The following is a 27,419-nucleotide window of genomic DNA, read 5'->3' as shown; positions in this document are numbered from 1 at the left end:
TTAAAGTTTATTCAATGATCTGAAGGCACTGAGGTATGACAAAAACAACAAAAGCAGGAAATCTGTAAGAAAGGGAATACATGTTTTTGCAGAGCTGTAAGTAGTTCACTTCAGATCCAAACACAGGTACAATTACCTGGATGACTCATCCTACTTGCACCTGAGCGGCGAAGCGGCAGATAAATCAGTTTTTTCTCCTTTAACATAACATTCCCTCGCTGGGAGGGTGAGAGCTACACAAAAACGAAGGCCCAGGCATGCAGGGTGAGGCTGACCTGAATTCCCATGTCAGAGCAGAGGCCAGAGACGTTGAATCAAAGGTTATCAAACTGATGATGGGAATATGTCAGGATCCGGCCGACGGCAGCCGTTCAACACAAGGCAGCAAACAATCCACTGAATTGCTCTGACAAATCAGACTGGAAACAAAGTAGTGGAGCGACAAGGTTATCTTTATTTCCAAGAACATGCTCTCTTAGATCAGATTTGCATTTGAGCTGCGATGGAAATTGCATGTAAAAAAATAGGAGTGAGTCCTCTTCCTTCTGAAAACAAGAAAAACAGGAGCAGAGTGGCAGCGACGCGCCGGATTTGTCTCCTTCTAGTGGGCAGTCTGCGAACGCTGCTGCACATTTTCAACATCTGAGTCACTTTAAACACATTCTCTTCAATAGCTTCTAACCATAAATACTGCAAATGTTTTAGCATGTAAAAATGGATATTTCACTATTTCACATAATAAATACAGTACAGAAGTAAGCATTTACAGACCCTCCTTCTGTCATAAGCACGATAATTGCAATGTCTATTTACAGTGGGAATAGCCTGATTTGAACGTGGCTTCACTTTAACAGTACTTGTATGAGGAGATCAGTGCTTTGACAATTGTTTAAAGCTTTAGCGCGAGCTCAGAGATGGTTAAATAAACATAAAAACCTAGACATAACCCCAAAACAAACAATATAATCACAGAAAGAAGAAAAAATAAATAAATGTCTCATGCAGGCAGCACCAGCAGATGTGTAGTTTGTCCATTTATAGTTCAATAGATATAACCAAAACATCGTTCTAAAACAGTTAAGCAAATATAACAATTTACAGTTATGCAAATATATTTTAAAATCTGTTACATTTTCTTGCAAATGTACAAATGGCGACTAATGTCTGACAACTTTGAGGTTTGTTGGTAAAAAAAAGAAAAACTGTCTCAAAGTTCTGTCATCAGCAGGGCTCTCAGGATCTTCTCTCGGTCCAGTTTAATTTCCTCTCCGCTACAGACACACAAACACAAGAAATTAACATTACAGGACGTAATAAACATTGTTGGAAATAAAGCCCGTTTCGATTTTTGTGGGTTTTACAACAGAAAGTGTCCAAGTTTAGGATCAAGAAACAAGAAATATATGCATAATTTATGATTAAATGTAGTTAAAGAGCATAAAAGCGAGTGTGACACCAGGAGGATAGCATAAGATTCAGCCACGTTCACATGCGACGGGACGTTTTACTAAACGGGCATAAAACTTGAAAGCATATAGGAGAGAAAGTGATGACACTTACACCTAAGTATGACCAAAGAAAGCAAAAAAATAATCAATGTTTCAGATCATAAGACCAATTTTAATAGAAGGCAAATATAACCTGAGTAAATACAAAAGAAGTTCTTAAATTATTTCATTTATTAGGAGGAAAAACCCAGGAACTGTTTGTGCAACGCTTGGCCAAAATGGCTGCCATCACCAGTTTTACAGTAACCAGCGATGAGTTGCCATGGAGGAATTTCGATCCCCAGTATAATTTTATGCCACAAAGTTTCAGTCAGATAAACCTGGTATTTAACCATATCCAAAACTTTGAATAATCTTGTTTTTTATTTTGAAGCCATTCAGAGATCTATTTGCTGGAGGGTTTTGGATCATTATGCTGCTGCAGAAATATTTATGAAGTCCCCCAAAAAAAGACTTTCATTTAACAACCAAAAACCAGCCAAAGTTTTTGATCCCTTTTCTCCAAAACAACTTGGTTACTTTATTTGCTTAATCAAAAATAATTATTGCTTGGTTTATTGTGAGTACTTTTGAGTTTAAAGACTGATAGATTTCCACGAACTTTAAACAAACAAACAAAAAAAAACTTGGCTAACTCATGATTTAGCAATATAATTGGCTTAGATAACTTATTGTTGCTATTTTGTATTTACTAGGGTTACTTTTGATTATTTTTGATGATCTGAAAGACTTAAATATGAAAGAGAACATTAATGAGGGGCAAGCGCTTGTTCAAAACAATGGACATTTAACAAAAGGCATGAAAATGGCTGCAGGTCTTACTTGTGCACTGTACTGGTTTAACGCTGCTGAGGTGCAGTTGTGTTACCTGTTGTTATGGGCAGTGAGGTAAGGGGCCAGGTGGGGCATGGAGCTACGGTAGTAAGAAGGGGAAAGATGAGGGGAAGGCGAAGGAGAGGTACAACACGGACTACCCAGCTCCAGTGCTGGCATATTATCCACCTGGAATACACATCAATGTATGCACAGGTACAAACGTTCATCTGTTCACTCAAATACAGTCAGACAGAGAGTCATCCCCCATAGCAGCGAAAGGATTCTTTTTACGTTTTTAAAGCTGCATTATATGTAACTTTTATGTTTTTTACTTATTTGTTGAAATTATCATGATGGTATAAGACAAATAATCTGTGAAAATTTCAACCTCTTCCCAGTGCTCCCAGTACTAACTACAGAAATACACCACTCAGTCAGAAACAACCAATCAGAGCCAGGAGGAGAATCTTGGCGCTGTCAATCACTCTTGTGCTCCATGCTAAAGCTAGTTACCAATGACAGCGGATAAATTACTTTTCTCAAACTGTGACTTGTTTCTCCCTATTAGCACATTGAGCAGCATTGATTGACAGCGCTAAGACCCGCCTCCTGGCTCTGATTGGTTGTTGTTGGTGGAATAGCATCTCAGGGAGGATGAGATTGATCTTTTCACAGATTTTCTGTCTCATACTGTCACGACACGGTGATAGTTTTAACAAATGTAAAAAACATTTTTTTTTGTAAACGTCACATACTGCAGCTCTAAGGGGTCCGTACGCTGTTATACGCTGAGTTACCTGCGGGTAGATAGATGGTTGAATCTGTTTGTCCAGGGAACTGCTGGACCCTGACTTTCCTGCGCTCTGGGAGGAAATGGCTGCAAGCGCTTCAGGGAGATTATCTTCGTCTTCGTGGTTGCTGTTGAGGATCAGACAGGATGATTTACATGCATTAAAGAGAGGAGTTTTTGCTTCAAGTACCATTCATCTGAGAAAACGTTGCTAGCTGGGTGAAGTTTGCTCACAAGCTGAACTGTCGGACCAGACGTTTCCTCCGGTTGGAGCTCGGGTTGCCCTTGGCCTGCAGCTTCTCTGGGGTTAAACTACGATCCTGCCTGCGGGGCGTCTTCTCAGCTGTCACGCTGGAAGCTGCTGAGTCTTGGGATGAACTCTGATACCTGGAGAGCAGTGCGATGGGACAGGAAATTAAATCACAACCTGCAGAACGACGTGCAAACACAGGAAGCAATGGGCAAGACCCCAACCTGTCACTGCTGGTGTCATTTGAGCTTCTCCCTCTGGGTGTCAGTGGAGCATCCTTCTTCATTGTGCATGAGAGAAGAAGTAATACGCTGAGTTACGCTGCCAAAGTTGAGGCTAGATGTTTAATCTGTGTTAGATCTGATACCCTGAAAGCTGCCTCCATCTGGGCTTTGAGGATGTTGCATTTGAGATGATCTGGGAGCATCACTGGGGAAGCAGGAGGGTGCAGAGACTTTTCCGAGAGTTGTTTCTCTTCTCCCTGCCAGCAGAAGGAGAAACATGAGGAGTCCTCAGAGGTAACAAGCAGAACTGGAGCAAATACTCCAAAAATGCAAAATATTACCAAGTATTTATCTGTGTTTCCAGAGTAAATATCTTATTACAGTTGAAATAAGGCAAAACTGACTTAAAAGTAACTTTACAGCAAAATATAAAATATAGGAGCTTCTTTTAAGTCAATAATTACTTCACTTAAGACATGAGAAAAACATCTTTTCAGAAGTGAAATGATTTGTTTGTGGAACTACAGGGTGGGCCATGAGTTTTCATACATAGGAGAATGTAAAATGTATATTTATTTTATATTTCAGATACCCAAGAAGATACGTTTGACAAAAGATCAAAGAAATTAAATTATACTGATGGCTGGATCTGGAAGCAGTCGCACGGTTGCACGAAACTTTAACAGAAAAACATGGAACGGGCGTCACACACACGACACGGCGGCAAAACTTATTTGCAAGTTTCAGAAAACTGGAAACGTTGCAGATCAACCACGGAGTGGTCCCTGCAGCGATTACACAGAGTCCCACAAAAATAAAAACAGTTGTCCAATATATTTTTTCTATGTATGGAAACTTGTGGCCCACCCTGTATTATTTTTTCACCGGTATTAAGAAGCTCCTATATCTTACTGAAAAGTTACTTGTGAGTTAATTGTGTGTTATTTGAGATATTTGCATTAAAAACTAAACAAAACATTTGGTCAGATTTTGTGCTTTTGCACTGCGTTGTGTGAAAATGTGTCTTGCTCACCTTGTTGTCGATGTTTATGTGCAGCGAAGGCCAGGGAGGAGAATCACTGTCCGTCTCCAGAGCTTTGAGCAGTGACTGAGAGATGTCCATCCCATCTGCAGGGCAGGGCGGAGCTCGGCGTTCTGAAACATACAAGGTTTGCTTGGAACCTGGCAGTACACATTTACTGACTTAAACAGCACTGTTAAATATATTTCAAGAAACAAAGCCAAAGATTTTAATCATCTCATTGCATTTGCACAAAAGAGCTTAGTCGTCGAGTCTCCAGCATTTTTTTTCTTCGTGCACTCAATAGGTGAAGATAAAACCTTAAATGGGCAATATTTTCTTTATTTCATAAACGTTTCATTCAATAGGAGTTTATTCCTATTTAAAACAGAACACAGTGAGTGAATGTGCATCTCAGTCTCCTGCAAAGTGTTCATTACAACCATGAACTTCAATGTAATTTATTGAGATGCTGTGTGACTGACCAACAAAAATCAGCTCAAATCAGTGAGGAAAAATGATTATTTATATGATTAATAAATTAATAAAACATGTATTTGGTGCCTTTTACTTTCCTAAATAGAATCTAATGTTTTCACCTGCCTTCTGAGTGGCCTAGTCAAAGTCCTCAGACCTAAATCCAATTGAGATTTTGCAGCATGATTTGACAATAATCCAGTCTAGTTACAACTATTTTGCAAAGAATAGCCGTCACAATATTCTCATTAAATCTGGAAGAGACAAACAGCAACCAACTATTTACAAGTACCTTCTTGCTTATGTACTACTCTGTATTGATGTATCAAATAAAATGATTAAAATATATAAACATTAAAGTTAGTAACTCAGCAAAAACTCATACATACATGAAATAAATACATTTTTAATCCATTACATGAACAGAAATATGCATGTAGAGTAACATGTTGAAAAGCAGCACTTATAAAAACCAACAAAGCCAACATCAAGCCGAGTCTTTTGACAGATTTATCTTTACAGGCGGAGGGTACTCACTGTTCTTGGTGTGTGTGTGGCAGAGTGTGTCTTGGCTGTGTGTGTGGCGGCGGTGACGATGGTGGGTCTTGCCAGAATACGAATTTTCATTCTCTGATGAGCTGTACTGATGGTCTGAAGCAGAACTGCTCAGTGGGAAGCTGAGGATGACACACGCAGTCACAACTCCCTAAACAACAAGCCTCCTGATCACTTTAATCTGGAAAAGTGGAAATAAATCTTCATCGTTTTGACCGCAGTCATTCTCATGTCTTTGTTCAGTGGCTTTAGAGCAACATTTCCAATAAAGCAGATAAAAAATAAAAAAAAAACAATTATGCTACGTGGCTAAACCATGACACAGTGGTGAACAGTAATAATCCAAAAAAATATATACGTGAGGTTATTTAAAGATGCTAAATTGCCTAAAGTTGGGAGCCATCACAACCCTGCACAAAAATGGACAAATTCACATTAAACAAATGTTATGATGCTTCATTATACACAGTTTTGAGGCTACACAAAAATATTAAATTTGCTTCCAATTATCTAGACCACGTGTCAAACTCAAGGCAGCTTTTTATGTGGCCCTCTAAATCATAGACTAAACACTAAGTGTGCATCAATATAATGTTATCAATCAAATCAGTGCAGTTTTTATCTGTTTACTGCAAAATTATATCAATTAGTCCCTCCAGTTTCTTGAGAATTATTGTTGAAATTCACACATCAATAAATTCCCGTATTATTGTATTATTATTGTATTTCTTATACAATAATACATAATTACTAGTTATTGCAGATTTTTTTTCAAAAATTGTCAAAAACTTTCTTATTTGTAGTAAACAGCTGCCTCACCTTTAATTGATGTCAGATTATAGTCCATAATTTAAACAGTGACTAAAAACGTCGCATTTACCGTCGTAAATAAGCGCAACTATTGCAAAAATGTCCAAATTAGTACCACAAACTCTTTGCTTTTCATTGCAAAAAATAAAAAATAAAAAAATAACATAAAATCACAAAAAGAATCACAAAATCCTGCAGGGACTGAAAAGATGATCAATAATATAATTTAGTTTTAAGAATTCATTGATATTGTAACAGTTTGTGAACAGGTTTTATTAATAAATTGTGGCACAACTGGCCCTTTAAGAGCATTCATGATCTTTATTTGGCCCAAAACGAAAATGAACTTGACACTCCTGGTCCAGACTTTCCTGGGATCTTCTAAAAACCTGTCAGTCAAAGACAAGTTTTCAAAAAAACACAAAATATATTGATGAAGATCATTTTTAGAAATTGAAAGTAAGTCTGGCTATTTGGAAGCTAAATGTAAAAAAAAAGGGATGTGGACTATCAGTAGTCCTGCATATAAAATGTAAGTATAACAACATATGTTTCAATAAAACTTCTATTTTCCCCACTTTATCAACATATGATCCTGTTGTAACATCCATGTTGTGTTTCTAGCTTTTACTACATAAAGAAATATATATAATATTCAATTTAGATCAGTTCAAACATTTTGACATTATGCTATTTCGTACGTTTTTATGCGAAGCTGTTGTCCATAACATAAAGCACCAAACAAAGGGTCTTTGTTAACTTGTTATAACTTGTTTATTTGTCTTAGAAGCAATATGGCAACATTCCTAAAGGTCAAAGGTGATTCAAGTAAACATGAAGGAAAAAACAACAACAAAGAAACAAACACAAACAAACAAACAAACAGCACAACACTTATTGTAAACATTCGGTTGATTTCACAAATCCATGACCTGAAGTAACATTAATATAATGTTTATTTAAACATTGTATGTTTAAATAAACATATAATGTTTATTTAAGTTCTCATATGCAGAGGCCCACTTCTATTTCACACGATACATTCAGCAGCTCAACCTCTAAAGCAGCAAATACTACAGGCTCCCTTTCACCTGCTCCCAATTACCTCCACTCATCACTGACATCATTTTACTTCTGATTAATTTAGGCAATTATAAATAGCTGTCACAATTTTTTATAAGACTAGGAACAAAAGACAGTGATTAAAGCATATTTAATATTCTGAAGTAAACATGCCAGAGACTAAAACCTTGATTGGAAGTAAGGTATTTACACACACTGCAATAAAAACACCCCAATCTAAGCTACGTTCAAGTGAAAAATCTGGTCTCTCCTCTACTGTATCTTTAAATAAATGGACAGAGACACAAGTTGAAAGGTTATTCTGAGTCAGAAAGTCAAAATAAACGATTTGAAATCAGTTGGAGGCCGTTATATCTAACGGCTCTGATACCTTTGGATGTACTTTATCCCTGCTAACCATTAAAAGTATTTTAAAATCAGCCACAAACTGTTAGTTAAGTGTTTTGACTGTATATTCCCATTTACCGTTTTTCTACAGACATTAAAGATGAGCTATCTGAGTAAAATTAAATTCACGCAAAAAGCACACAGCGTCAGCACGAAGTTTACATGAACGCATGGACATAAATTATTGTTTATGACTTTGTTTTAAACTGTTATTTTTTCAGGGTGAAATTATTTTACATTAAATATCTTTAATGTTAAAAAAAATAAATAATTGGTTTAGACAAAGTTTATTTTACATGGATTTTTTTTTCCTGATCCACACAGGGCTAACGTTAGCGGCTACAGCTAAGGCTGTATTCATACTCTTTTTAATAATCGGTGGACATGTTTTTAATTAACTTTACGGTAGTCAAACTCACTTTATAATTGCTGACCAGTTTTGAATGTTTTACTGATTTTTAGACGGTGTATCCAAACACCTCCTTGCCATCACCCTAATCTTTAGCTCCTCCGCAGATTCGTCCAATTAAATTTAAGGCTTTGTCTGGACGACTTCAAAATATTAATATTCCTTGCAGTCGGAAAATTTATTTTGGTAAAATTAAAAACTTACTTTACACCTGCCAGGAGAGGTATGAATAATTTTAGGGTCAGCTGCAGTCGTTTCTTTTTATTAGCATGAAATGATTAGTTTGCCACAATTAGTCGAACTAACCACTCATCAGATCCAAAGATTTCAGGAATCTTTAAATGTGAGATGTAGATTTACACAAGCTGAAGTTTTTCGGAGCAAATAAAACTCACAGAATCCAAGATCATCAGCTTGAACTATTTAACAATTAACCACACATTAGTGGGGGTGTTATTTCTAAATGATTGGAGCTTTCCTGCAACCATTTCACCCGGGAAGAACAATGTTTCAAATAAGTCCGTAAAGACTGAATGAGTGTATGTAAACTTCTGACCTAAACTGCGTCTAAAATGTCTTCAGTGAGTGAATGTTTACGTTGCATTATGAGCATCAGAACGAGTCAAATACAGGTGTTGCAAAACGATTAATGATGTTGACAAGTCAGAAATATCGGCAGGAAAAACGACAAGAACTAAAATCCCTGAACAAGTTCTGGTCCATTTCACCTAGCACGATACTTTGGCCTCTATTCTGCCCTCCTCGGGTGTTTAAAACCCCACAGTTGTGCAATAAGGATCTTTATGGCACACAGTGGCAGAAAGACGTCGACACTGGAGTTGGAGTGACAGATGAAGACGGGACTGGTGATGAAAATGAAGATGGAATCAAGGTCATCAGCAGAGCTTCCTTCCTTTGGGGCGACAGTCTGTGTCTGAAACCGACTCCGGGGTTTGAGAAAGGTCAAAGGGCAGTCATGACCTTGTCCCTGTGAACCACACTGAGGGATCCTTTGAGGACATAGCCGGTTCTTTCAGGGGCAGGAGGTTGACTGTACAATGGACTCGCAGCCTCAAAGGAAGGCCTGAGCACAACAGATGGTGGAGACCACGATCAAGACAAGTGGAGGCGTGTGAATGACATGGAAAACAAATACGATGGAGCAACGGTGCATGCAGTTTGACTTACCTGTGTGGCGGCGTGTGACCGGAGGGCTGCAGGTAAACCGGGGGCGTGAGAGCCGGGTGGGGCGGATGCCAAGGCTCGTGACTGATAGGAATGTTGTGTTGGTACTGAAGAGGGTCATGGAGAAGCTGAAATTAAAGATCTCTGTAAGCCAGGCTGGTTGCTGATGCATTTCTGTGTCTGTGTGTGAGATCAGCTGCATTCCCATTAACCACAAAGTTGAGCAAACTGAATTTATGAAAATAAATTTACTTAATAGAAATGTGATGTGATGGTTTGTTTTGCGTTTTTCTTTCGGACAATGTACAGCTACCTCCACCAGAGCTCTCGCAGCTTCGCACAGTTCATAAAAAGCTGTGTGTCATTCTAAAGTGTTGAAAAGCTCTTCTGTAAAATCACCAACTACAATTTCCACAAAATGCCGCATATGTAGCCTCTCAAAAGTATAAAGGGAGTGTCGATCCAATGCCCAAATAAGACACCAATGTCCCCTCCGATGGCTGGTAGATGACGAGCTCTAGCGCCATGGCTAAATTAGAATATAACTCATTTCACTAACATGTTTTTTAATGATTTATTGTGAACAAGGTTATTCATATGTGGTTTTATTTTAACCCTTCCAGACCGAACGGAGCAGCGACGATCCAGCCAAATTTGTAGTACCGTAATTCTGCCACACTATGCGCTATCTGAAAAAACCCAACGGTTTCTGAATAGGGAGACATTGCGCCGATATCCAGCAAATATCGGTTTATTACAGTAATTTCACCCCCGCCGTAGCAAAAAGTGAAATTAATCAAAGGATAACTCTTTTAATGGACAGTAAATTGCGAAAATAACTTGCTAGATATTGAAAGTTCCAGTTGTTATGGATAAATGGACAAATATATTTAATCACAGGACATTTAAAGAACTGCGTACAATTAAAATAAGCAAAAATATCCAAGTGAAGATTTAAAACTTAACCACCGAAGGGTTAATTTTCTTATTTAATGGAAAAACAGCAATTGCAAGATTGTGTTTTGGAAGAAGATTTGTTTACATTTGTAATGGAAACGCAGCTAATGAATTTTGTCTACAGTCACTCACCGCATGTGGACTGGGATTGGGGCTGGCTTGTGAGCTGGAAAAGAATGTCAACAATTAGTGGAACTAAATAATACATTTAAAGTGAACCAAAAAAAAACAACTACAATTTCAATGTTTGGAATGGAGAACAAAAACAGTGATAAAAATGGGAGTAAATGCCTCCACATCTTTGATTCCTTTTACACAAGTGTCTAATCTTTGGTGCTTTTGTTAAGATTGACCAGGCATTTATGTGGGTTAAGGTCAAGAGTGACTGATAAGACAGTGACGTGATTTGTGCACTGCATATGTGTGCTTTTCAGTGAGTTTTACCTGATATGTAGAGGCTTTGCAGGGGAAATAGCAACTGAAAAAGAAATATAGCATGTATAAGAAATATAAACATATTAAGGAAAAAGCAGAAATTAAGGTTTGTTATTTAGTCTTTATATCCATGTTCTTGTTTTTGGAGTCAGTTCAGCCTCTTGAGTCTGATCAGTCACAGGTGTTCAGGGTGATGATGCAGTGTTGATTTTCTGCCAGGTATGCAGACCAAAAAGTTTCATTTTTCTCACTTTCTGTGTCCCCAACATGGCTTGTTACTTTAAATGTTACTTTCTTTCAAAAGTGGCTTTCTCTCCCGCAGAAACGCCAGATTTGTGGAATGTATGAGTCACAGTTGCTACGTTGACAGATCTCTGCAGCTCCTCCAGAGTTACCATGGCCTTCTTTTCATTATCGGATGACATATTGAACAGCTCAATTGATCAGATCAACCTGTTATAGGGCCTCTTGTCACTTTAAATCCAAATAAGCTGCTGGCCATGCCCCCCAACTCAACGTTTACACTTTCACGAGAAAATGGCCGCAAACATATTCACAATTATTAAACCGTACATCTTTGAAACAAAGCAACAAGAATGCAGCAAGTTGTTTAAGAATGGTAACAACCACTTTTTTTTTCCCCAGCAGCCATTGTACAGCTAATACAGTGGTAAAACCAGCTGATCCAACATGCTGGAGTTTCCCTTGGAACTCCAAGTTGCTAGGTGACGAGCTGGGGTTGCTAGGTAACAGCGTAGTCAGTGGCCATTGATTGCGACTTGAAGTTCAGGAGGTTTTTTTGAAACGGCACATTTTCCAGACACCAAAACACTTTAACTTATTGTCAAAAAACGTGTAGGTGTTTTCTTTTATTTTTTTTATGTACTTGGGCTGTTTCTAGAAGCAGCTAAAACCCAAATGGAAGCACAAAAACATGCAAAATGTGAATTTTGTGTAATAAGTCCACTTTAATAAAATGTACAGAAGTTTGTGGTTGTATGACATCAGTTACGATTAGTAAATCTAAATCTCTCAGATGTTTGGATGCTGATATATGTAGTTATGAATGAGCTCACCAGCATATAAGTGATTATTATTTTAGGCTTTTGGGCTTGTTAGGCCACCGCAGCTCACAGAAGGTGGGAATTATGGGGGCGTTAAGAGCACAGAGAAGAAAGACGATAATAACCTATAGCCTTGAATTTTGCAGCACTTTATGTAAAATAGATTGGCGCTGTACTTAAATCTGCTGAACCTGTCATAGCAAAATATAATATTAGTCATTCTTAAAGAGAAAGCCTTGAAGAGACCCCGCTGCCTCCCAGGCTGGAGCTTTTTTCCTTCTCTCAGGGCTCTCTATGCTGCAGATTTCAGCCATTTAGACAAAATGGTGTGTGACCTTTTTGATAACGCATGAGGGTGCAGAGGACAAAACAGGTGCGGTTAGTCATCCATGTTTCCTATGTGCTGATAAGGCTCACCTTTGCCCAGTGACTGTGTGCGGGAGGGGTATCGTTTGCTCGGCCTCCTCTCAAACGTGCTGGCTCTCCTCAGTCTGCCTCCATGAGTGGCCTGATACTCCGTCTTTCCACTGAGACAAGCACAAAGACAAGTTTAGAAGATGAAAATGGTAATTACCAATTTGTATTACTGATTTCTGTGGAAGTACTTTAAAACATCTGACTGGAGTTCAGCAACAGGATCCTAAAAGCATTAGCATGTGACTCCAGATATCCTTAGTGGAGACTGATGGGTAAAGCTACATTTTTTTATAAGAGCGGATGCCCACAGAAACAGTCATCACTGCAGCTGTTACAAAAGAGGATAGAAACAAAAACAAGTCTGAAACAATTTCAATATGCTTCCCATTTACTAAGAAAACTAGCATTACAGCCAAGCTAAATAGTACACGAAGTTAGAAAAATATGGATTTTAAAACATCACTGTGGAATTGTTTTAAAGGTTGTGGGGCTTTTTATGTGCTGATTATTTCTTTTCTACAATGTGGCACCTTTTAAACAGACAAATATTGTTTAGTAGTTAGCTGTAGTTAGCTACAGAGAGCTTTGTGCTAATATTACCAATGGCTAAACAAAATCAACAGCACATTTCTTTATAAATGAAGATGCTAATAAAATGCTGTTCACTGAAGTCGTGTTACAGGTGACATAAACAAAATTAGCACAGCAGAATCTGTAATTATTGGTCCTGTTTATGTTAGCATTAGCACCTCTGTCCAGCTAAATGCTACTGGGAGTTAGTTTATTCTCAACTGAGCCATGTCTGCAAATACATGTACAAACTGTTTCTTTATCCTTAAATATTTTAACTTATGTATCCATGCTGTTAGTGCTTAAAACCTCAACTCATATTCCTCATTTGTGTACATAATCTTGGCCAATAATGCTGTTTTTGATTCTGCTATAATAAAAATGTAGGTAACCCCTGGTAAAGTGATTATCCCGTGTGCCTGAATAAATATGAGCATTTCTTTGGCTTTGTGAATTAAATATGGCTCAAGTCAAAGTAAGGCAAACATAGCTCCAGAAAAAACAAAGTAGAAGAGGAATTTATTTCCTCTTAGACCAGTTTAGGAGGATACAAAAGAGTCAGAAGGTGACCCAGGTGTGCCTATTAGCTCTCGTAGCGCAGTATTCAAGTGCTTGTTTGCACTTCCACCATCTGTAACATTAGTATTTGTGCACAAACCACAACAGAGCGCTATCACGCTGCTTTGATCTGCCCGCTCCAACAAATGACAGGAAGTGCCCTTCAAGTGTGAGAATTTGTCTGGTAATAATCACAAGAAAACAAACAATTCAAGGAGAACGTCTCAGTTGCCATAGGAACAGATGCACGTAACCATAGCTACTCGGTAACCATAGATACACAGGATCTGTTTAATGTGACACGTAATTTCCCCCATATGCCGGCAGCAAGTGTTGACCACAACAACCCCGGCGGGCCTGAGCGCGTTGTCCGGCCGCGGGACGGCTCCGCCGGGAGGAACCGCCGGGAGCGAATCTGTGCTCTACCTGAATCTGAAGCGGGAGCCGAGGCGGGTGAAGTCGCTGCGGCTCGCCTTGCCGGCGGTCGGCTGACGCAGGCGGAAGAAGGCATGGCTCTCCACCGCGCACTTCCACAGGTGTTTGCAGCTCTTGGAGCTGGCCAGCTGGAACACGAAGGTGTGCTCCTGTTCGCGACCCTTCAGGGAAAAGGTTACTTTAGTCGTCTTCTTTTTATTTAAACTGGTTTGTTTTAGGAGTAGTAAAGGAGACCAACTTGATCATCGTCCTCCACCACCATCAACGTCAGGCCACTCTTTTTGAAATCCAGCCTGGTGATTTTGGGCCTATGTGTGCAGATAAAAGCAAAAGTGAACACTCATTTAAATCCACTTATATTATCTAATTCATTATCAATTATACTTGACAGTTCAACTCACAAACACTAATAATCAGTTATATGAAGACCCAATTTTTAATGCTTATTTGCTTTCACTGACAATCACTGAGAGTCAAGTCAAAAGTCTTTCTCCTGTATTTTTGGATTTAGTTATCAAACTTGAAGTAAAGTTTGACTTTATTTCCATTTGAAGGAAATTCATTTCAATGACAACAAGAAGAACTCAGCCAAATGAATGCTTTTGTCTTTACATAAATTACACAACAGATTTCAAAAATAGCTCATTTTTCTTTAAGTAACTTTATCTCCACATAGTTTCAGCTCCAGTTTACCAAACTAGTCGGTGTATTGAAACAGAGTTAGTGCGGATAATGTGATGAAGCCTGATTGCTTCACTACAGCTGTAAACTTTGTTAAAAAGTGTTTGATGCTGCAGGTATTGTACATAATGCCTTTTTATTGTTATTTGAACCATAAAACGCTGTGTGTGTGTGCTTACCAAAAGAAAAGCCCAATTTTGTTGGAGCCTTCAAAAACTAAGATGCCAGTCGGGGTGAGACCTAGTGCATATTCTCCTCCATCTCTGCCCTGAAGAAACAAAACTGAACACATTTAGTTCCTTATCTCCACAATGATGTGAAGGTAATAATTTGGTTCCAGTCAAAGGTTTACATTCAATTATATTTATTATTTTTGACACGTTTATGATTAATCTGAACCATGCTTGTACGAGGATGCAATAAGACAACAAACATCCTCAACATTTTTTAAAACCAAGAACTTGATGCACAACTTTCCGCTGACATTACGCTAATGGAAATGCCTTCCATAAGTTTAATCCTTTTGAAAATGGGAAATGGGTGGGCAGTGCTTAAAGGCAGAGTATTTTCCAGGAAGCCAACTAATTTAATTAAACTTTTTTACTTTCTACCAAGAGAGTCAAACATGCAACAAGTCCTACACTGCAAAAACACAAAACCTTATCTTGTAATTTCTTTCTAGACTCTAGAGAAAATATCTTAGTACACTTGAAGTGAGATAAAACTAACTTACAAGTAACTTTTCAGCAAGATATAGGAGCTTGTTTTAAGTCAGTAATTCCTTAATATTGGTGAAAAAGTACTGGCAGATTATTTAATTTATTACAAGACATTTTTCCCATGTTATAGTGGAAAAATCTGCCAATGGAACAAGTATTTTTTGTCAATATTAAGGAATTATTTACCTGAAATAACCTTTTATATCTTGTCAAAAACTTAATTATGAGTTAGTTTTGTCTCATTTCAAGTGTAATAAAATATTTTCACAACTTCTTGGTAATATTTTTTGTTTTTGAAGTATAAAAACAAGCGGATTGCTTCGGATTGCTGATGTTATTAGTATTGGTGTGTCCGTTTATTTGAAGATTTGGGTGTATTTTTGGCCTTATTTGAATTACATAATAATAAACAAAAAATTGTGCACCTAATTCTTGTTTTTAACATAAATTTCAGTTTTTTCTTGCATTATACAACACCAGGGAGAAAGAAAACAGCTGCATGACGAGTGTATGTAAACTTTTGACTGGAACTGTACCTGTGGAGGTGAAGTAAACTCACACACCTTGACAAAGTGCATATCTACGCCATAAAGTTCCAGCCACTTGCATTTGTTGAGAAAAGAAATCTCTGCTTGAGACGGGCTCTGTCCCCTGAATGAAAAAACACAAGATTAGTTTTCACAGTAAAAATAATACAGTCACAGTCCCAATGCGCTCTCAAAAAGAAATGTATCAGGTACGCAGTCTGTAACTTTCCGTTTTGATCTCACTCTAAGCATAGCCTGCCCCTCGTTTGTGGCTGGATTGACCCTGTGAGCCACAGCATACAGCATATATATGCAATCTAATCTGAAAGGGGAGCAATCAGAGCAGAGCTGGGTTAAACACTCCGTAGAATCAATCAAGACCCTTCAGAGATTAATCCCATAATCCTTTACACAGACCAGTGATAGAGAGGCCGAAGCAGAGGGAGCAAGCAAAGAGGGATGGTGAAATTGGAAACCTTCGGATGTGAAAATAATTTTTAAAAAAAAGCTGGTGTTGACAGGTGGCAGCAGAATAACTTCCTTTTCTGCTCCAGATTCTGCTCCGCTTGTTAGAACCTCACAGGAGAGAAGCAAGCCTGGGTCAAGTTGCCGGTGGCTGGACGCCCTGCAGTAAGCTGCTTTGACACAGCACAAGGTTTTGGCGACCAGTTAGCCTGGGCACTGCCTTCCTGTGCAACTCCACTCGGAAAAAAATATCTAATTTACAGCAATCTGGACTTTCTCCCTTTGACTCAGATTATCTCCAGTAGATTTTTGACCCGGCCAATCAGCGAACAGTTTTAGAACAAGGAAAAACAATTAGCTGCTTCGTTTCTTCATCCCCACCTGAGATCCAGCCACCTGCTGAAGATGTCCGCCTCCATGGCCTCGCTCTGCTTGGGAGTGAAACGAAACTCCGACACCAGCTCCGGGGAGTGCTCCAAGGGGTCGCAGTCGCCCAGCTCACCTGTGAGTGGACGAACAAAAAACATAAGCATCTCCCAAAGATCTGGTCATTTCAAGTTAAATCGCTCATCTTCTACAAATGGGAACATGAGTTAAAAAGCAATAAAACTGCTGCCCTTCTTCTACCTCACGCCATTTTTTATTCTTCTGCAAAAATTACATTGCAGCAACTTCCTGCAAGCTGGATAACAGTAAATTAGATTGTCTTTGTAAACAAAATAATTACTTTTTGAGATGGCTAAGCTGCTCTGAATTTATCACTCTTGATGCTCCTTGTCGGTGCATCTGAGGAAATCTTTGTAAAACAAGATTAGAGGAAATCTGCAGAGGGACAACATCAATAATGCAAGAAAGCTGTTTAAAATCATAAATTGAGCCTTTTTTTTAGCAGATATTACTCCAAACATGAATGCCCAGGAGAGGATTTTACAGTATAATCAACAATTAAAATAAAAAATAAAAAAACCCCTGTGAGTGACTTAGGAGGTGTTGAAATGAATTTAATAAATATTAGAAATGGACATTTGGGACGAGAAGCTAAATTTGCACATTTGGAACAACCTTACTTACTTTGTAAACAATATGCCGCCAGCTCCACTGACACATCATACGGACATTTTAATCTGAAATTAAAGGAAAAATGCACAAATTAAAACAAATGCACAGCCCCTGCTGATATTGACAATATGGCTCTCTCCCCAGAGTGGCAGCATGGCTCACGTCGCCTACATAGGGGAAGTTTCTAATGAGGAAATTTTGAGAAAAACTTTAGCTCAGAGGTGTCAAACCACTTTTTATTTCAGGCCACGTCAAGATCATAAATGTGGCAAAATATATAATTAAAGCTACCCATTAAACTGTTAAAGTATGAATAAATACAACATTTGACTTTTTTCACATTAATGTAATTTGGCAGAACACAGATAAAAACTGCTTTGAGTTGGATGATAAATTAATATTTAGACCAAAACTGTTTTCTTGAAGGCTATATTTATGTGTCAAATAGTTATGGTGGTCAGATTTGGACCCTGGACCTTGAGTTTGACACATAGGGTTATATTCATGTCCGTTATGTAATCATTAAAATATTCGTTGTACTTATCAGTGCACCAGTTGAAGCTGGATTGATTTTGATATGATGTCTGAGAAACTTTTAATCTGTTTATTAAAAACAAACAAAAAAATAATGGTGGAGAGGATTTCTTCTGTACGTATTGGTGGGTGTTGGGGGCCCAGAACGAGGGGTTTGCCCAGGACGCCATTCAAGCAAGAACCAGCACTGCCCCGGAGTGATGTCATGTGCTGGAGAGACATAAAGTGGCTGGATGCCCTACACAGTGCGAGTGTGTCAAGGAGGAGAGGAGCAACCCTTTTCCTAAAATAAGCAGCCCTCTGCTGTTCTTGATCTTGAGCTTTTATAATGGAGCTGGACTCTGGGGACGAGTGGCCCAGATAGGAGCACTGACACACTGAAGTGAGTGTTTGCACAGTCAGGTCGGGCTTGTGTGTGTGTGTGTGTGTGTGTGTGTGTGTGTGTGTGTGAAACAGATGTTGGTGTTCTGACTCCACCACTACTGAGAAAACTGTAGTGGAGATGACCTGTGGGCTAGAGGTGGGACATCCCCGCAGTGGGGAGGGAAGTAGCTCAAAGTGACTTATGAGGACGTTGGCTTTCAGCTGTTTCAGGCTTTATGCTTAGCTAACCGAATTATCAAATTAAGAAACAAAAGTAGCAAATCAGAATATGCAAAAATATAGCACATAGTACATTTTAGATGTAACCACACCCCTTGAACGTTTTCACATTTTGCTTTGCTACAAACTTCAACTCCAACTTCAGTGAATGTAATTTGAATTTTATGAGCTACACCAACGCAAAGTATCAAAGGACTGTTGTAATGTGAAGGGAAAACGTTTCAAGTTTTTCTTATAAAGTAAAAATCAAAAACGTGTGGCATGCATACATATTCCAACACATCAACCCCTCTATTCTGACACCCGTAAAATACGTTTCAAGGAAATAAATTGTCGTTAGAATTTTCTCAATAGTGAATGAAGTCAATCTATGTGTAATTTATGTATCCAAATAATATTGTCCAAGTGGGATCCGTTTTCATCCACACTAAGCATTGTTTTAAACATGCCAGACCCACAGGGGGCAACGTAGAGCAAAGCTGAAACCTATGTCAGCCAATCAGATTGCTTCAAAACAACCATGACTTCCTGTTAGAAATTAAACATGGCACCAGGAGGTACATTTGTCTTGACAGGTATATAGTTTGAACTACTTTTAAGTAGCGTTTTAGAATATAAAGTTAATAAAACACAAGTCCAAATTGGAAATCATGTCAAAGCAAGTATATGGATATGTTGTCGCATTATTGGTCGTAGACTGTAATGCACAGGACCCTAAATCTCTGTTTTCCAGTTTACACAAATACGGAGTTTTTATAGATAATCGTTTGTAGTGATTTTATATGGAGTTTTCATGTGGATGAAAGACTAAAACGCATAAAAAATACATTCATTTTCTCTGATAATGACTACGACTACATTTGGACTAATCACAGTGAAGATCCAGCTGTTCTGTGAAGACCTCAGAGGTTTGTTCATCATGAAGACCAACGAACACATCACACAGATTATTAGAGAACTGGGTTAGTTCAAAGCAGGATTAGGTTATTAAACTCTCCCCAATAAGATGTTTGGGTAGATGACACCAAGATTTGACTTTTTGACCTACATGCAAGCTAAACAGGTCAATAGTGGCAGAAAACCTGCTAGAAGCTGAGTCACTACAAAGTACTGACTCAGAAGTGCTGAATACAAATGAACACACACCTTTCAGATTATTAAGGATAAAAAAATTCATTCTACTTCACAGTGTTCCTAATGAATCTCCCACAAACAATAAAATCCTTATGGCTTATGCACCTTCCTGCCCCTTTTTCCTTCCACTAAACTTTCCATTGATATGCTCCCATGCAGCACGATGTGAACAGTCAGCTTCTTAAGCAGTGACACTTTGTGCCTCTGCTGAATAATTATCAAGTCAGCAGTCGTCACTATTAATGTGTCGGCAATAATTTAACATTTCTGTATCAAAAACCCTTTTTATGTGTTCTATGTAATGAGAAACCGCATTTGGGTTATTATTAGATGTAATGAAAAGCAGCAGTAATAAACACTAGATATGTGTATATTGTAGATCAGATTCACTTTTTGGCTTGAATTACTGAAATAAATTCATTTTTATTTTATATTCTAATTTACAGAGCTGCGCTTCTATTGTGTTTATGGCATAAAAACAATCAGCTGTGGCTGCTCTATTTCAGCCAGTATTATTCACCTCAATGCAAGGATTTATTAGGATTTACTTTAGTTGTTGGCGCTTTAAAAATCAAAGCTCACAGTTCTAAATAATGCATCACGGATCTTTATTCTTCTTCTTCTCGGTGTTGGAAAAAGAAACTTACTTGCCAGACAAAATGTCCTGTCGAAGCTGCAGCACAAAAAGATACCTGTTGGTGCAAAAAGAAGATGAATCAATCGAGTTTTTTTTCCCCTCCACTCTGACACATAATTTGCTTTAACAAGTCTCTGTCCATTTGGCCCTGATTTGTATCTACCCACAGCAGCAAACTAATTAGCCCTACATCCTCTTTGGACCTCTACGGCTGGCTCCGGAGAGCTCCGTCAGTGCGTGTGAATTTTTACCGTGTGAATTCCTCTCGCAGGTTATTTGGCTCCGAAGAGTAAAATTTCACTCTGAAGAAGAGTCGGTAAGGCGGTCCTTCTAGAAGAAATAAAGAGAGACGGGGAAAAGGGCAGAGACAGATGAAGCAGTGATTCATGCAACATTAATCTAATCGAATTGAATCGTCTTGTACTTTATCTCATCATTTAATCTCATCCTTCCTCTTAAGTCTTCCCATCTCGTCCATCCATCACCGTCCCAAGACCAGATCTCTGTACTCCCTCTCTTTTCTCTGCAGCCTTACTTTTATTCCTGCCACCATTTTTATGTTAACAACCATCAGATTGTGTCAGGGTGCAGACCCGCCCTCCTCCACCCCATTTATTCCCCCCCACACCTCCTCTCGTTAGGAGCCAGAGAGCAAACAAGGTACGGCTTCCAAATGCATGCGCTAATCAGCGAGTCAACATTAGATAATGCTCCACCTGCTCCCCACTCAGCGCGCTGCACATTTTCCAGCACAAACCAGATCGACGTTCAGAGCCACTGACAACTTACCGGGGATCTGTTTCTTCAGAAGCTTGGACATGTCCAGCCAGTGCTGGTGGGGGAAGGAAAGGAGGTGAGAGTGAGTCACATCAGCACGCGCTCCCCACTAATCGAGAGGAAAGCTCGTTACTCACCGAAACTTGATCTGTGTCCATGAACTGCAGTCCGAAGTAATCCATCTCGACCAGATCTATGTGGTACATGATCTGATCAAAAAGGTCCTGGCCTTTGGATTTGCTCTGCAGCAGGAGAATAAAGGAACTGAATTAGTGTCTTTGAGGGTTCCTTTGAAGGAGCCAGACTTTGTGTTGTCTTTAAAGAGATTTTGATGTGCAGCTTTTTGATCTTTCTTTAGACTTTAACTCATTTTCTGCTCAGTGCCTGACCATTTCCAAATCAGGCGAATGTTTTGTTGTGTTTGTGTCTACACACACAAACAATCCTAGGAGACTTTATTGCCGGCAATCTGGACAAAATGAAATGCATTGTGTTCATGTTTAGGTGAATAATTAAAAAGAAACTAAGCTAACAATGTTTAACAGGCAGGAGTTGCACTTTATTGCCCACAGGTGGTAAAACCTGGCACACAGTAGATGATCAACAGGGACGACACATATCTCAAGTCAGAACTTTGCTGTGCTTCTTCTATTATTTCTCATGTTTCCTGTTTTTTTTTTCCACATCAAATTACATTTTATTCTGACTCAAAATGTAATTTTGAGTTTGACTCAGTAAAATGACTCAAAAGTTTTGAGTTATCTGCCCATTTTGCCCCAGTTTTCAGATACAAATGTAAAAGTTTACCAGGGATGTATGAGAAATATTTCAACTGTGGTTTGACTTTAAATATGGAACCTGAAAAAAACCCCACAGAGTCTGGTAGGAAGCAAGGAAGAAACAGAGACAGCATAGATAATGGACGGAGATAGATACAAGAACACTAAATAAAATGTTGAATATTTCTCTCTTATATTGCTTCTCCCATAAATCCAAACTTTTCATGTGGAAATAGATGAAAAAGAAACTCCAGAAGAACTACTGATCAACAACGCAAAGCAGCTGGTTTCTTTGTGGCAGCGTACAAAGACATTAGGGTTGAAATAAAGCTTTTGCACAGCGGACTCGATCTCCTCTGATGAATGAGCTCCGTCTTTTATTAAACCGAGTGCAAACATCCAGCTGGTAACGGCAGGAATTACCCATGAATCCACCTTTTGTCGGCTTGAGAGTGAAAGCTGATGTGAGGGTGTGCTCTGATGGGACGGGCAACTCCCCGGAGGGAGAGGCCCGCATTCATGCAGCTTTTGTCATAAAACACGACCAAGGATATGGACGAAGCACAAACTGCAGCAATTCCTCCTGAACTTTATGGGAGCAGTTTACAGGCAGATGAGCCTCATCGGCCCACATTAAAGCCTGACCCGAGAATGGCCCACATAAAACTCCCAGGGTGTGTAAAACATGACAGCCTTGTACTTTCAGTGTTGATAACGGGTCCAAACTTCTTGGCAGCAGGTGTATGAATGAGTGAGAAAACACAAATACTGAAGGCAGCATGCAGTGTGTATTACAAAAGCATTCACAATCCTTGAACTTTTCCACATTTTGTCCAATAACAACCACACGCCGCTGGATTTTGATTTTATCTGATACACCAAGAGCAGGGTGTACCTTAATCGTAAAGAAACTATTTTACAAACAAAAACTTGTGGCTTTCATAAATCAACCCCTTTCGCGTGAATACCCCAAATAAAATCCACTCAGCCTCAGCCTGTACGTAATGTGGTTTCAGTATTAAAGCCTCGACACGAAGGAGACAGTTTAGAGATAAAGTTGGGGGGATGTTTAATTGAGCAAAGTGTTTATTTCTTCCAACTCTTTTTCAAACAGAAAAGTAGCAATAAGCTAATTATTTTGTTCTTGGTTTATGTATGCACATGTTTTTTCTTGTCCTTGTACTGATTCCTTGTTTTCTTGTTTCTAAAACCCTGTTTGAAATAAACAAATAACTCAATAAATAAAAATAAACGTCAGATGATAAAACAATAACTCAAGCATTGAACATCTGACGTAGCTCTGAACATAGAAAGAGATGAAACCACTGCAAACCAAACAAGAGATGAACGTCAACCTCAACAGCTGCTCCTAAAAGCTTTTGATAAAAACTGGTATGGAGCTAAATAGTGCTTTTAAATCTAGAGGTTAATTCAGTAGGTTTTCTAACACATATTAATTTATCACTAATGATATACTCAGATCTGCATTCATTACTGAAAAATGCAAAGCAATGGTTTTATGAACTCTCTGTAGGATCGTAGTTTGATTGGCTGGCTTGGCTTCAGTAAGATGTGAATAATTAATTATTGGACATGTAATTAATTATCATACTGGTATTTTATTATTATCAACCTACAGAGGGAATACATGTGGAAATTTGGATTTTTGCTGTAACTTGGCACCATGAATCTCTTCTTTCAAAAGGTTAATGAATTATTGCACATTGTCTTTGTATATAATAAATAAACATCCAGGAGGAATCAACCAAGTTATTCCTTTATTATGAGTCCATAAACAATATGCTCTTTTTCAAAAATATGGAACATCCATAAACTGTTTCCTTCCTCTGTAAAAGTTTGATCATTTTCCTTGTAGTAAAATCCAAATATCTAAATCACAAAATATACATTGAATGTATGACACTTAATAAGCTTTGTTTTTCAAAATTATCTATTTGTTATGGTTCTGAGGAAAAAAATTACTCTTGAGAAATAAGGTGAAAAGTTTTGTGTTGCGCAGAGAAGCAGCCAACAGGCCTGCGGTGACTCTGGAGGAGCTGAAAAGAGACGCAACCCAGGTGGGAAAATCTGTTGACATAATTATTAGTCATAAAAATCTACAAGTTGGAAAACTGACAAAGAGAAAACCATTGTTGGAAGAAGACAATAAGTAGTCCCTGTTAATGTTTTCTGCATATTGAAGAAGGTGCTCTAAAAGCAACATGCTTATGCAGAGCAGGAAACCTAATACACTATCCACATGAGGAAACACAGAGGTGGTAGCATCATGATATGGGGTCAGCTTTTCTTAAAGGGGACAGGCAAGGTGCTTAATGCTGATTGTTGGAGCTAAATAATCCTAAAACAAAACCTGCTAGCACCAGCAAAACACAAGGGTTTCCTACAATTCTCAACATGTGGAGTTACAGTGGAATGATTTAGACTAGACTATGGTGGTAGAATGGTCTAGTCAAAGTTCACGTCTAAATACAACAGAAAATCTTCAGTAAGATGTGATATTTGGTTTCCACCATCCAGTCTGACTGAGTTTGGCAAAAAAGAGTCTTTAAATGGATGTTTATCAAAGCGATAAATCAACTAACTGCATGACAAATTAAGAAGAGAGCAATAATTTCCATTTGCTTGTTCATGTAGTTAGCCGCCATTTTGAAAAATGCTAGTTTGCACTTTTCTATTTCACAAAAGTCCTAAGTGGCAGTTTTGCCTGTTTCCCCAGTCTGAGCCTAATAATTAATATGTTTTGAAGGACAATTTTGTTTTATTGAGAGTTCATAATCCATTTCACTTATTCCTTCGGTTATTGTGTTTATTTAATTGCGATATTTAAAGTCTCTTGCAGTTCCAGTGTTAAACGTTCATTGGAAATGAAAGTCTATTGATTTGTGATAGGATGTCCTTGCATTATTATGCCATGATTATTACATCAGTTGAAATGGTGTCAAAACACTGAGATTTCTGGGTCAATTTATCACCCAGCAAAACTAGTTATCACAACAAGCTTGCTCTTACCAGTCCGTTTCTTCCACTACATGAACATGCACCTCTTTGTGCTGATGTAAAAACTAAACAGTAATGAAATTTGTGGTTGTAACAAAGTTTAAGCGGTATGAATGATTTCACTAGGTGCTTTTACAAGAATACTTTTTCCTGTTTTCCTTCACACTGCTAAGCTTTAAAAAGGCTTCAGCTGGAAACGGCGCACCTGTATCTGTTCCCCGAGGGAGAACAGGAGCACATGAACAAACCTGTTCCAAAACACCTGTGACTAAGCCTCCACCTTGACGAGCCACGTTTCACTTCGAACGGCAATAGTTCAGGAGAAGCTGCCGTGGCTTTGCTTTGTTACCATAACCTCGCTGCAGCAGGACAGCAGGATAAAAAAACTCCTCAGTGTACCGGCTGCGTGTTTTTCACAGGTGACGCACGCAACAGCTTCGGTGACACACACACACAACCTTTAAAATAATAATAATAAAAAAAAGGAAAAAGCATCTAATGAGGAGTCACTTACGCACACATGCCCACACACACTTCGCTCATCATCCCACCTACCCACCATCCCTCTACACACGCTCGTATTTGTGGCACAGAGTCCCCAATTGTGGTAAATCAGATCAGGGAGTCAGGGAATACAGGCAGACTGAGGAGAGAGACGGGAGGGAGAGGGAGGGGGAACACGCACGAGAAACAGGGTGGGAAGGAGGGAGGAGGAGGAGAGCGATGATGAGCGAAGGGAGATGGGCCACAGAGGGAGTGTAAAAGGAGATTATGAGAGGAGAGAAGCTAGAACGGAGATTGCTCGAGGAAGATCAGATGCAAGGATGCGGAAGAAAAAAAAGGTGGAAGGAGAAGCTGCAAAAGAGCAAACAGCAGGGGAGACACTTCTAGCTGCCTTAGTTAGACTTCCCTGCAGCCAGACAGAACGAGATGCGTTAAAGTGTCTCATCAGAGCACCGCCTGAAGCCAACTGTACTGTAAGCATTAGGAACTTCAGCAACGTTGGACAGATTTAAGTGAAAAACACAACAAAACATCCAAAAGTTGAGTCTAAATTGAGCCGTTTGTTTGCTCTACAGTTCAAATATGATAGGAAAAGCTACAAACAGGAAGTTTGCTCTATAAATCCACCAATCAGAATTTAGTGGCCAATGGCCAATCTCTGATTTTTGTCAAGCTTAAACAGATTTATTCAGATTTTTAGCCAATTCCATTTTCACTTTAAGAAGACATGAAAACAGCACTTACATATTTTTTTAGCCTTCCTGCCATAGGCAATCATTAATTATTCAAAGTAGAAGTAGAGGTGACATATCCATAAGGACAGTCGCTGCAAATAAGCAATTTACTAATATTTTCATTTAAAAATTTGATTTTTTTTTCAGCATCCCATGTTAGCAATTAGCACATTTATTCTGGCTAGCATTACAAAAACACTGGCTACTGTGTATATTTTGAAAGAACAAAAAGGCTGCCAACATTTTCCAAACCATCATATCTCATGACAAATGAAAAACTTAAGAGGGTAAAATTATAACATCTTTCTTTACATTTTTATCTTTTGTACAACCTGCTTAAGTATTGCTCTCTCTCGCTATGTCACAGCCTTAATTAACCACAGGCATCTGTGTATATCTGGACATGCGCTTGATATTAGTTTCCTGTCAAACAACCTCTAATATTTACATTTTTAGAAGAACAGATATTTTGGGAAAAATAAAACATGTGGTCCATGTTTTAAAGTAGAAGGTGGTGCTAATGCACCTTAAGTTGTTTGCTAACCGCAATAAAAATTGAAGGAGGAGGAAGTCCATGAGAGGGCGAGTGGTTGGTGTTCAATCTTAGAGTGAACAAACAATATGACATCGCAAAGTACAACTTTCTTGTGTTGTTTTTATATTTAAGGCTCTGGAGTTGTGAAGATAATTAATTATCTGCTCTGGAGTAGCAGATAATTAAAGTGGGTCATATTTAAGGTTTGTTTAGGAATGGCACCCTTACTGACATCACATGATTTATTGGTAGCTTGTGCTCAAAGTTAATGAATCTCTGTTTACTGTCTAATAAATTAATCAAAATTATTTTAAGCCTAACTTTCTCCATGTAATAAAAAAAAACAATAATCCATTAAGGAGACCATCAAGAAGACCTTAAAGGACCCTAAAGTGTCCCCGGACCCCACGTTGACACACACTGATCGAGCTTTGCCTCTCGGTAAACACTCACAGGTAAATCCACGCTGACATCCGTGCCGTCCAGCAGCAGGACGCGGCAGGTGATGGTGCTCCTCGCCGTTCCCCCCGCCGGGATGTGGACCGTGGCTCCCCCGCTGACCACGGCAGGAGCGTGGACGACCTGCTGCTGGTGGGGCAGCAGCAGGGGGTTCCCTGTCACCCCTCCTCCATCCCGCTCGTCCCTCTCTATCGTCTGGAAGCGGGAGCGGCGGCTGAACGTCCGGCGCAGAAAGCCCATCATCTTCCTGATCCAGAGGGCGACTGGGTCCGTGGTGTGTCCGTGAAATCTGCCCCTCGCAGC

General features: G+C 39.0%; 1 protein-coding gene and 1 long non-coding RNA gene across 2 annotated transcripts; one reads left to right on the top strand and one right to left on the bottom strand.

Annotated features, from left to right (window-relative positions):
• Positions 1-434: 434 nt before the first annotated feature.
• On the bottom strand, positions 435-27,414 carry epb41l4b (erythrocyte membrane protein band 4.1 like 4B). Its single transcript, XM_015007089.2, has 23 exons — positions 27,111-27,414; positions 21,225-21,329; positions 21,100-21,142; positions 20,562-20,640; positions 20,321-20,365; positions 17,415-17,467; positions 16,725-16,845; positions 15,915-16,002; positions 14,812-14,900; positions 14,190-14,259; positions 13,943-14,112; positions 12,389-12,498; positions 10,917-10,950; positions 10,605-10,638; positions 9,519-9,643; positions 5,624-5,763; positions 4,622-4,743; positions 3,732-3,845; positions 3,589-3,644; positions 3,349-3,501; positions 3,122-3,242; positions 2,377-2,510; positions 435-1,271 (listed from the first exon to the last, which is right to left on the bottom strand). The coding sequence occupies exons 1-23, from the start codon at positions 27,357-27,359 to the stop codon at positions 1,208-1,210; spliced, it is 2,319 nt and encodes a 772-aa protein (XP_014862575.1). The 5' UTR covers positions 27,360-27,414; the 3' UTR covers positions 435-1,207.
• Positions 3,599-5,861, top strand: LOC148155038 (uncharacterized). The gene is made up of 3 exons (XR_015765599.1): positions 3,599-3,882; positions 4,646-4,757; positions 5,647-5,861. It is a non-coding gene; the product is annotated as an uncharacterized LOC148155038 (long non-coding RNA).
• Positions 27,415-27,419: the final 5 nt, after the last annotated feature.

Source organism: Poecilia mexicana, unplaced genomic scaffold (genome assembly GCF_051168715.1).
Source record: "Poecilia mexicana isolate PSO_F unplaced genomic scaffold, ASM5116871v1 scaffold_16, whole genome shotgun sequence".
Classification (NCBI taxonomy): Eukaryota; Metazoa; Chordata; class Actinopteri; order Cyprinodontiformes; family Poeciliidae; genus Poecilia; species Poecilia mexicana.
This window is presented reverse-complemented; position numbering and strand designations above follow the sequence as displayed.

What these genes read in the sequence shown, in the direction of transcription:
- epb41l4b (XM_015007089.2), bottom strand. Translation starts at nt 27,359, where the DNA reads ATGATGGGCTTTCTGCGCCGGACGTTCAGCCGCCGCTCCCGCTTCCAG. An exon ending in GCAAAGCCTCTACATATCAG is followed by an intron (nt 10,639 to 10,916) that starts GTAAAACTCACT and finishes ATTCTTTTCCAG; the next exon opens with CTCACAAGCCAGCCCCAATC. An exon ending in CCACACACACACCAAGAACA is followed by an intron (nt 4,744 to 5,623) that starts GTGAGTACCCTC and finishes TGTATGTTTCAG; the next exon opens with AACGCCGAGCTCCGCCCTGC.